The 10,970-nt window shown below is 37.1% G+C and overlaps 1 protein-coding gene across 1 annotated transcript; it reads right to left on the reverse strand.

The window, feature by feature from the left end:
• Nucleotides 1-620: 620 nt before the first annotated feature.
• On the reverse strand, nucleotides 621-7,328 carry adsl (adenylosuccinate lyase). The gene is made up of 13 exons (XM_053514000.1): nucleotides 7,111-7,328; nucleotides 6,060-6,263; nucleotides 5,820-5,864; nucleotides 5,395-5,474; nucleotides 5,108-5,279; nucleotides 4,190-4,236; nucleotides 4,015-4,105; nucleotides 3,349-3,418; nucleotides 3,085-3,232; nucleotides 2,232-2,322; nucleotides 1,991-2,080; nucleotides 1,653-1,829; nucleotides 621-776 (listed from the first exon to the last, which is right to left on the reverse strand). Exons 1-13 carry the CDS (start codon nucleotides 7,255-7,257, stop codon nucleotides 690-692), a joined length of 1,449 nt encoding a protein of 482 aa, XP_053369975.1. The 5' UTR covers nucleotides 7,258-7,328; the 3' UTR covers nucleotides 621-689.
• Nucleotides 7,329-10,970: the final 3,642 nt, after the last annotated feature.

Below are 10,970 nucleotides of genomic sequence, written 5' to 3' on the forward strand. Positions count from 1 at the left end.
AAACACTGGCGACCTTGTTCATAAAATGACACAAGGACTTGTCGTTCTGATGGCCCTGATATGTTCATTGGCATAAGTACTTTAGAGAGATAAACTAAGCAAGTTTCAAGCTTTTGCACGTATAGCATTGGGTTGTGCTGTGTAAAAGTGATGAAGTTCATCAGGCCAAACATCAAACTGTGCCAGACTCTAAAAAAGACATTACCTAATATAATGGTCATGCACAATATAACTGTCTTTAAAGTTACATTTTAGGCGGACTAGTTGAAAAGATGGCAGATAACTGCGTTTGACAATACTGTTCTTTTTACCATGACCCTGATCAAATTAATCTTTCTGTGAGGTTCTGTCCACTGATTAAGCTACTTATTACTGGCCTCATAGTTCACCACCTGTACACACCTTAATTAAATACATATTAGCAAGAAACTTCACCTACACATTCAGTCTCTTGTTAAGTGCTGACTGTTGTTTTTAAAAAGATTTTTTCTCTCTCTCAAAGTTTTAAAATAATGTGCGTTACACAGCATCACTGTTTTTGTGACATGTTGTAAAGCAGCATCATAATGACAAAATACATTCGAAAACAACTGTCCATCAAATAACAAAATGAAGTCATAACACTGTTTTTTAGCTTTACTGGCAGGTTCAAAAAAAAAAAAAAAAAAATGTTGCCGTCAGTGTGTGCGTCAGAGTTCCAGTTCAATCTTCACATCCATGTTGCTCTTATAGGGCTCAAGGACAGGTTTAACCTCTTCAGAGAGAAATCTGGCAACCTGCGAGACAGAATGAGATGAGAATTTTGTATGTACATCACAAATTGTGGTTAAAAAAAAAAAAAAAGTATGATGCAGCAATACTCTAATCTTGTATACGGTCATCGTATCCGCCACCAAACAATTAATACTGCTCCAAATATTCCTGATACACTTGGTCACCCTCGTAGGTCCCTTACCGTCACTGACGAATTGAGAAATGCCTCGAGCTGAAATCATTTCAGAAAGCAAAATTGTCTGACGTGTAGACAATGTCTGCCAAAGTTTAGTCTCATTCTAAAAAAATTTGCCTGTTATAAACAACTTTAAATTTATATCCCCCCCCCCTTATCAACAGAGCTGCTTTTTAACCATTATTTGACGAATCTTCTCAGTGACTTAAATAACCTGCCATGTTGTAGTTAAACCATCCTAAAGAGCTTCTTTATTTTGGTCCCAGAGGTCCCCTTGTCCTGCACAATTTAGTTTTTCTCCTGCTTCATCACATCCACTTCAATTCAGAAAGGGCTGTTAATTAGCCGATTAGTTAAATCGAGTGTTTAGGGCACGGAATCCTCCTGAACCAGAGTTAAGAACTATTGATATAGAGTACAACACAATGGAGCTTAACATCCTACCTAGTGCCACCTAACGACACTTTGGGCTATGTTTGGGTGTTAGTGCTTCCTTTAAAACAAATTCACTCTGTGAAAGTGAAATGCCACACTCCGAAAAAACATCAATTTATAATTATAATTTTTATCCTTGTATTATTTTATTTCTTGAACCAGTCACTAGTCTGAACCTGTATAAACAACCTCAGTTTTCAGGGGGTATCATCTGCTGGAAATGGATAGCCTTTGGTACAACTCTATAATAAAGTGTGTGTGTCTGAACCTGTTGTGGAGCTCGGCCAATAAACGTTTTAGGGTCCAGTAGAGCGTCTAGCTGGTTAAGTACAGGAGCGAAGTAGGGGTCAGCCTGCACCCGAGCCAGGAAATCATTATCTCCGCCTTCCTGCTTCACCACAGCTGCCGCTTGCTGAGACAAGACTCGGATCTTCTCATGACAATCCTGCTCTCAGTGGTAGACAGAGGTGGCCAAAAAAAAAAAAAAAAAAGGAATGTGGTTAACATCAAGATATAAAGACTTGGCACACAACAAAAAGCACTGATCACTAAAACTAACCGATCCTAGATATTAAACCTGCAATAAGACTATAATGAGGTTCCTACCTGCCTGTTCCCTCCTGCCTTCACCATGGCCATGATAATGTTTTCAGTAGCCATAAAGGGCAGCTCGTGGCGGATGTGCCTCTCGATCACCTGCAGAAGGCAGCAGAAATGTTAGATTAACAGCAAAGCCGGTAAAGAGGAAAGCAAAGCAAGAGAACCAAGAGTTCGTAAAGGTTTAAAGCATTTAGTTCTTTACTAAATCACATACAGGCTAGATTGAACTATACACAAACAGACCTACCTTAGGATAGACCACCAGACCCTCAGTGATATTCTGTAGGGTGCTGAGGATGATGTCAGCTGTTAGAAAGGACTCGGGCAGGGAGATTCTCCTACATCCAAACACGCGCGCCCGCACACACACACACACACACACACACACACACACACACACACACACACACACAGACACACAGACACACACAGACACACACAGACACACACAGACACACACAGACACACACAGACACACGATTTAGCAATACTGGAAAGATTTGCTGTAGCTAAAACTCAATAAAAAGGGTAAATATTATTAGTAAAAAGTATTAACTAAAACATGAAACAAAATAATTAACTGAAACTGGGGTAAAAAAAAATTATAATCACCTGCAAAGACTTTCAAAATTTAGATGCTGCCTTTTCTTATTTGTCTATTTGAATTCCCTCACAAAAGAACTGCCTCTAAGGACACAATAATTTGCAGAATTTTACTGGTCTAACAGAGATTAGCCTGGATTAGACACTATGGCCTAGTTCAAGAAGAAAAAAAAAAAAAAAAAAAAAGAGTAAACAGTCAGCTCAGCATGATGAGTGACAGTAACAAAAAACGATTACAACTAATATAATTTGTTCTTTCAAGTCTGTGTCTACAAGGTAAAGACTGAGTTGATAAAAACACAAGTAAATTAAAGCGTTTGATAAAATATGAGCAGCGTTATATATATAACACTAAATATCAATAGCAAAAGCAATTCCTGATCATTGAAAATCAGAGGATAATGAACTCAACTATTTATTCTGTAGATAAAATCCCATCCTGAGATCATTTTAAATCAGTCTGCCTGTGTACGTCAAATACTGTGTGTACGTAGTACCTGTTTGCGCTGTCATCCAGAGTTCTTTCCAACCATTGCACCGAGGCTGTCTGCAGTGGATCAGACACCAGCGCCACCAGGTGACGAGCCAGACTACAGCAGCGTTCTGCACGCATCGGGTTTCTCTTATAAGGCATAGCACTTGAACCTGCACACACGAACAAAACACTGTAGAATAGTTTCGCATCAAGCATCCAAACACTGCATACACAGATACAGCCTGCTGCCCAGTTTTATACTAGATGCTCAGCAAACTTCACTTGCCGATCTGTTCTTTCTCAAACGGTTCTTCAATCTCTTTCAGGTTAGCCAGCAGGCGGATATCAGTACAAATCTACAAGATGCAAAAAAAACACATTAACACACGTTAGAGACTACTGCAAGGGTACAAAGTGCTGTGCTGTTTCAGTTCACCTACATAAAGTGTAAAAGGTATTATTTATGTAAAACAGCTCAAATATCCAAAGGTGTATGATCAGTGGTGGAACAGATGGACTACAGCAGGAATATTAAATAAATGACAATTGATAATATGATTGCTGATCTGGGTCAATACATAGATTCTAAGCTAATAAATAAAAAACACCTTAATTAAATACATATTAGCGAAAAACTTCACCTACACATTCAGTCTCTTGTTAAGTGCTGACTGTTGTTTTTAAAAAGATTTTTTTTCTCTCTCAAAGTTCTAAAATAATGTGCGTTACACAGCATCACTGTTTTTGTGACATGTTGTAAAGCAGCATCATAATGACAAAATACATTCGAAAACAATTGTCCATCAAATAACAAAATGAAGTCATAACACTGTTTTTTAGCTTTACTGGCAGGTTCAAAAAAAAAAAAAAAATTGCATTGTGCAAGTTAACTATGTCAGTTAAGATAAGAAGCAGTTGTGGGTGCGTGTGAGAAAGAGAGACACACACTAACCTTGTGTACAGTGGCTCCCAGGCTAGCAAGCACAGTCAGAGAGTCAACGTCCACTTTACGGCTGTATGTCTGTCCCGTGACTAAGTACGACCTAAAACAGGACAATAATAACAAGACACATTAACTGAATCCTGAAGAAAAACCCCACATTCAAAAAAATGCAAATGTCACTCACTTTTTAAATTCAGCCATCTCAGTCACCTTCCTATCCAACTCCTCCACCTGACAGAGAAACAATAAGACTGATATTAATTAGGGACAATTTCTGGAGAAACTGTGAAGTAGGTACATTTCAAGTAGTTGTCTTAAACGCCCGTCTCTGCACGGCTGACTCACACACAAAATGTAACTAATCACCTGTACAAAGTCTATTTTATTTTTGTGTATAGCTTCATAACTTCAAAAAGTTTGATTTATTAATTAATTGATTATCTCTTTTTTTTTTAGGAGTCGAGAGACCCAGCTTTGATATAGATAGATTAATAGATAAAAAAAAAAATGGATGCAAAATCGAGCGAGATTCAGCAAGAGAGAAATAGAGGACGTTTCTTCTGCTTTGCAGATTTTCTTTTACTGATTTTGAATGGAGCATTTTTTGAGCATGTTTGGGGCCGGACTTTGTTCTTTTCCAAAGTAGTAGAGATTTTTCGAGACTTTCAACACAGCGTGTGTCCTTTTGAAAAACAAGAGGATCAATATTAATAGTAAAGGAGGAAAAAGGTTAAATGAGCTCTAAACATTTTTTAAAAATTGTATTTGAAAGATTTAACATGTATTTAATGGAAGCTAATCTGCTTGAATAAAAAGGTAGCACTGGATTGATACTGCCTTTCTGAACAAATCAATTTATCTTCTAATAAAATCCATGGACCAGATTCCAGATGTTTTTATAAACAAAATCCAGCTATTTCAATATTAATCTCATTGCATATATTTTAACAATATTATTTGAGCTATTCATTAAATTATAGATTTATGTTTAATAAAAGGACATCTGATTCAAGTATTCAGTAATAAACATCATGTTCACACCCTGACTGATCCTGGCTTAAAGGTTAAGTGGTATCTCCTACATTTTACACTATGTGTTCACCTTATCATGATCCCCCTGGAAGAGCTGCAGGAAGCTGGCTTGGGTCCCTGTAGTACCCTTTACCCCTCGGAAACGCAAATCATCTCGAGCTCTCTGAAGGTTGCGCATGTCCATGACCAGATCCTGCAGCCATAAACACGCTCGCTTGCCCACTGTAGTCAACTGAGCAGGCCTGAGAGTAAAACGTCAAACAGAGGTTAAATCAATATTATAGCCAAGTCTGATAAATCAAGAGACGTTTATACACAAATGTGGACAATAACTATGGTGAGAGGAAACACACTCACTGGTAGTGGGTGAAGCCAAGAGTTGGCAGGTCGGCATACTTTTCAGCAAAGTTTGCTAATCTTCCAATAACACGAGCCAGCTGGACAGACAGAGAGAATAAAATGTTGAAGGTAGGACTTAAATATAATACAAATCAATATTATAATGAATTATAGCACAATATTTTTTCCTGTAGATATTGTGCATTTTTCTATCATTTCAAACTGACTGAAAGAAACTGATACTCTTTAAAGTGTTTCTACTTTTAAATAGCCTTTAAAATAACCCTGCAAAAAACAAAGCCCTGTCATGTTACAAAAAAAAAACTCTTTACAACAGGAAGCATCACACAACCCCATTGTTGATTTTTTTTTTTCCTACAGCAGCTTAGCCTGACCTTTTTTTATTATTATTATTATTCCTTATTAAACATAGTAATTGTCACCTTGGGCAGCAGGATGTCGAATCCATCACGGAGCATAATCAGGTCCTAGTGAGAGGAGAGTTTGTGTTGTATTAATTCCATTACCTCAAACATTTGGACTGTTTCTGTATTTACGCTTCCTGAAGGTTACAAATGTCAGTTTTTGGTCAGTTAATGGGATTATTAATACACCCCAGTTTTAGACAGTTAAATATCCTTATGATTCTTCCTCCATGGTAGCAGGAACGAGTTCCCTCTTACTGTGTTATCTCCCACATAGCAGGAGGTAGCACCCAGGTGGATGATGGGAGCTGCGGTGGGGCAGCAGTGGGCAAAGGTGTGGACGTGGGCCATGACATCATGCCGTAGCTTGCGCTCTTCCTCAGCTGCCATGGCAAAGTCGATGTCCTCCACATGAGCCTCCATCTCACTCACTTGTTCCTCAGTGATGGGCAGCCCCAGCTCCTGGAGTGAGAGACACAAATAAATATCTCAGCCTGGGAACATCATAAAAGACTTTAGACTCCATCCTTTCACAACTGTAAAGGAAAATAAAATTCTATATGCTTGAAAAATGTTTATACTGCTGTACAGACACTATAGCACACCCCTGGGGGTCATGTAAAGTCATGCCCAGAGCTGTCCCAGTGATGCAATAATGCATTTAATTTTTTTGTATTTTATTGATATTACTCATAGTTTTATGTGTTAAATAGTGGCGTTGGTTTAAATTCAGTGATTTATGTAACACTTTCACTAACAGATGAGATAATGGCATGCATATGATTAGAGCGATACATTCCCAATATTTCTCTAATCTCTTAATAGAAGATGAAAAATGGTGATTTCCAGTGAATAGAGAAAATGTAGAAAATCCTCTCATGGCCTAGTTACAGCTCAGACTTAAATTTTGAAAAAAAAAAAAAAAAGTCCTAATGACTTATTTGGAGGATGTGCTTAATTTCAGTATTTGCACTCTGACACAATCCTCATGGTCTCTAAAGGTTTTGCAATAACAGAGACTCCTGAAACTTCTTGTACGGTTCAGGGCAGAAGGTTCTAGGCTCAGATAGCTTGTGCTAGTAAGAGTTAAATAAATAAATAGATAGATAGATAGATAGATAGATAGATAGATGTGTGTGTGTGTGTGTGTGTGTGTGTGGATAAATGTCGAGGGCCTCCTTCAAACTATTTATAGCACTTTGTAACACGAGATTAGCGACTCCGTCAAGATCATGACATTTAAACGCTGCTCCGGGAACAGTATTAACAATAAAATAAATATTTTTATGGAAAATAATATAAATACAACCTTCTCTGCCTTTGCAAGAAAGACCCACAATTTCCTCCACGTTGTAAACTTGTTCTTGTCGCTGAAGTTAAAAGACATTTCTTTGCTGGCGTACCGAGAGACCAGAGGTGAGCGATATTTCATAAACTCTTCTTCCGATGCGTCCATAACTGCAAATAAACAGAGAGCTTTTCAGATTGAGTAAAACACGTTCGGCCTCCACAGGACGTCTTCTTCTTTTTCTTCGAGTTTTTCCTTCTTCTTCTTCTTTAGGTTTAATGGCGGATGGCAAACCAACTTATGGTGCATTTCCGCCACCTACTGAGTTGGAGTGTGAAACCTCAACGAGCGGGAGGAAAATTGCTTGTTATATATAAATTATATCCTGTTAATTAAACCTGTATCCCTCAAAAACTTTAACAAGAAATCATACACCTTTGATTGTTTCTTTGCATTCTGAAATATATCTTTGACTGAGATGACATTAATTTCCAGATCTCCAGATTTCCTCTACCCACTGCATTGCCATTAAAATTGCATTTTCATTTCCATAATCATTTCTGTTGTAAAAACGGATACATGATTACTTAACCTCTTCACAACACTATGCTTGAAATATGGAATATATATCGCAGCTGCTGTGTACCCGCAATCTAGATTTTTTGATCCATCTGTATATATTTGAATGCGATTGAAATATTTTTGTTTCAAATATTGACCTACTATTACCTCTTTAGTCATACACCTATTCTTATCGTTAATTTTACCATGCAACTGTAAGTCTACTAATGGCATTTGAAACAACCAAGGAGGTATACCAGGTATTACTACTGTAGGTCTTGTTTTTATGCAATCAATTCCTATTTTCTTGGCCTCCATATTTGCGTTCCACCCAAAAATCCTGTATTTGGTATACTTATGTTCCCAACATTTTTGGAGTACTTCTTTAACTGAATGGGTGTTTACATGCCCCCTTACAGAATTCCAATATGCCATCTTTAACTTAAATGTCCTAAATTTTAAAGCCATCTCTGCCATTTCCACCTGCATTGCTGGGGGTGTTTGAAATGCCCCGCTTCCTATCCTTAATGCTTGAGACTGAATAACACTAACTTTTTTTTAAAAAAAGATTCTGATGCTGAGCTGTAAGCTATATTGCCATAATCAATAATTGGTCTTATCATTGCACAATATTGTGGCGTGGGCGGGGCGGCAGCTGACGACCAGCATGCCTTGCGGGAATGTCGGTGTGTTCACCATGTTGGGGAAAGGTGTTTTGGTAAGTGGCTTCGGCCCTGTTTGTGTGTGAGAGGTGTGTGACGTGTGAAATGTGCTCCAGTTCAGGCTGATGCTGATTTGGATGTAGGCTCCTAAGTGAAGGTGCTGTTCATGCTATACATGCTGAGTGCCTAATAAAGTACTCCCAGCCATTGCATTGGGCAGCAAATAAGCTCACTCGTCTCTCCAGCATTCTTTCTGGCGTAAAAACGCTACAATATACTCTTTGTAATGCTTGTTGAGTTGCACCCCAATCTACCCCTGCTAAGCATCTTAAATATTTATTCCTTTTTTACATTTATCTTGAACTTTCTTTATATGGGAGTTAAAAGTTAGCCTTGTATCCATCCATACTCCGAGGAACCTAATTTCTGTTACCTGCTCTAAAGTTTGCCCATAAAGGTTTATTTTGATATTAGAGGATTTCCTCTTCTTTGGGAAACATACCATTTTGTTTTTTGCTACAGACAACCTAAAGCTCCATTTATTAACCCAATTTACTTCATTAACTGCTTTCTGCATGCTTTTCTCCACATACTCAACATTTCTTCCCCTTCTCCACAGGGCACCATCACCTGCATATAATGACTTGCCTAGTCCTTGTCCTCAATCATTGAAAATATATCATTTATCATTATATTAAATAGCACTGGACTGCACACACTACCCTGTGGGGTCTCATTATCTATCGAGTATATCCTAGAGTAACTAGTTCCGACTTGAATAGTTCTATTAAACAAAAAGTCCATTATCCAATTATACATTTTCCCTTTGATTCCCATATTGTCTAATTTTAATAAAACTCCCTCTTTCCAAAAGCATATTGTAGGCCTTTTCCACATTAAAAAAGACCCCTACTAGCACCTCCTTATTCGCCATTGCCTTTCTAATTTCAGACTCTAAACATAATACTGAGTATTTCGTCCTTTTCTAAAGCCACTCTGATAATGATTTAAAAGGTTTTTACTTTCTATTACATAATTTAGTCGAGATACTATCATCTTTTCCATTACTTTACATAGGTTAGATGTTAACGCTATGGGTCTATAATTTGATGCTACTGTGGGATCCTTACCAGGCTTCGCAATTGAAATTATCACTCCATGTTTCCAAGAAGCAGGGAGTTTTCCCAGCTCCCAAAGCTTATTAAACATCCTTAAAATAATATTTAGAGATGCATCAAAAAGATGTTTTATCATTTCATAACAAATTTCATCTTTCCCAGGAGATGTACGTTTCACACATTGTAGCAGCCGTTTTAGTTCATACATAGTTAAATCTGCATCCAATGTACACCCAGACAGTGCTTTTTGTATAACACATTAGGATTATTTTTGTAAAATTTGATCCCTTTGCACTCTCATGCTATCTGATATATTATTTATACTGTGAACCTTAACAAAATCTTTTACCAACTCCTCTGCCTTTTCTGTGTTAGTCATTTTATGTTTACCTTCTTTTATTAAGACTGGAATACCTTTATGCATTTGCTTACCACCCATTTTCCTAATCATATTCCACATATCACTTATATCTACAGTATATTTACACCAATTTCATCACAAAACTTTCTCCAATAATTACTTTTTGTTATCCTTATTACCTTCCTTACCTCTGCCTGAGTTCTCTTGTAGTTAATAAAGTCATCAAAAGAGTATGACTTTTTAACTTTTCTTAGAGCTCTGTTTCTAATTTTAATTACTTCACTACATTCTTCATCAATCTGCATCTTTAAACTTCCATCTTGCCATAATTTTCTCATGACATTCCTCTACTTTTATCCCTATTGCACATTTTATTGGATAATGATCGCTTCCTAAAGTACTCTGGTATAAAACTTCCCATTCACATTGCCTAGCTTAGTTATTGGATACAATTGTTAGATCTATTACCGAATTTCTTCCTCTACTTACATCTAACCTTGTTATATTTCCATCATTTAAACATACAAAATCATTACAATCTAAAATGTCTTCCATTACATACCCGTTTTAATCATTATTTACACATCCCCAAAAGGTACTGTGTGCATTAAAATCTCCACACCACACTATGTTAGAGTTTCCATCTACTCCAATATTTTTAGTTAGATCTATATTTAATCTTTTACATGGATTATAAAAAATGTATCACTCTTATATTACGATTATCTGCCCTTACATCAATCACAACTGATTCATACTCCTCATTCACTTTCTGGATGCTATCCCTAGCTTAACAAGAGTGACCACTCCTCCTCCATTTCCATTAATTCTATCTTTTTGTACTACTTCATATCCTTGGACCACATAACTTAAGTTAGGTTTTAACCATGATTCTTGCACACATACTATATGTGGTTTAACCTTAAAATCATCTAGCCATTTCTTGAACTCTAAACCATTTGATATCAAACTTCTTGCATTCCACTGCAAGATTAAAAATACCATTATACTCCTCCACATACTGTCTGAGAGTTTGCTACATGCAACTTCAGTTTTTCGTTTATCTGTTCTACTGTAATACCTTCTACATTAAAATACTTTTCTGCCGCTCTTAGGATTATTCTTGTTCTTTCAGTTCTACTCTCAGATTGGGCCGGACAGTTTACTACTTCTACCATA

This window comes from Clarias gariepinus, chromosome 16 (assembly GCF_024256425.1).
Source record: "Clarias gariepinus isolate MV-2021 ecotype Netherlands chromosome 16, CGAR_prim_01v2, whole genome shotgun sequence".
Classification (NCBI taxonomy): domain Eukaryota; kingdom Metazoa; phylum Chordata; class Actinopteri; order Siluriformes; family Clariidae; genus Clarias; species Clarias gariepinus.

Bases quoted from the DNA above. Each gene is read 5' to 3' on its own strand.
- adsl (XM_053514000.1), bottom strand. From the start codon at position 7,257: ATGGACGCATCGGAAGAAGAGTTTATGAAATATCGCTCACCTCTGGTC. The intron at 6,264-7,110 runs GTTGTATTTATA...CTCTCACTCCAG, and splicing joins TTCTTGCAAAGGCAGAGAAG to GAGCTGGGGCTGCCCATCAC. The intron at 4,237-5,107 runs GTGAACACATAG...TTTCTCTGTCAG, and splicing joins TCCAGGGGGATCATGATAAG to GTGGAGGAGTTGGATAGGAA.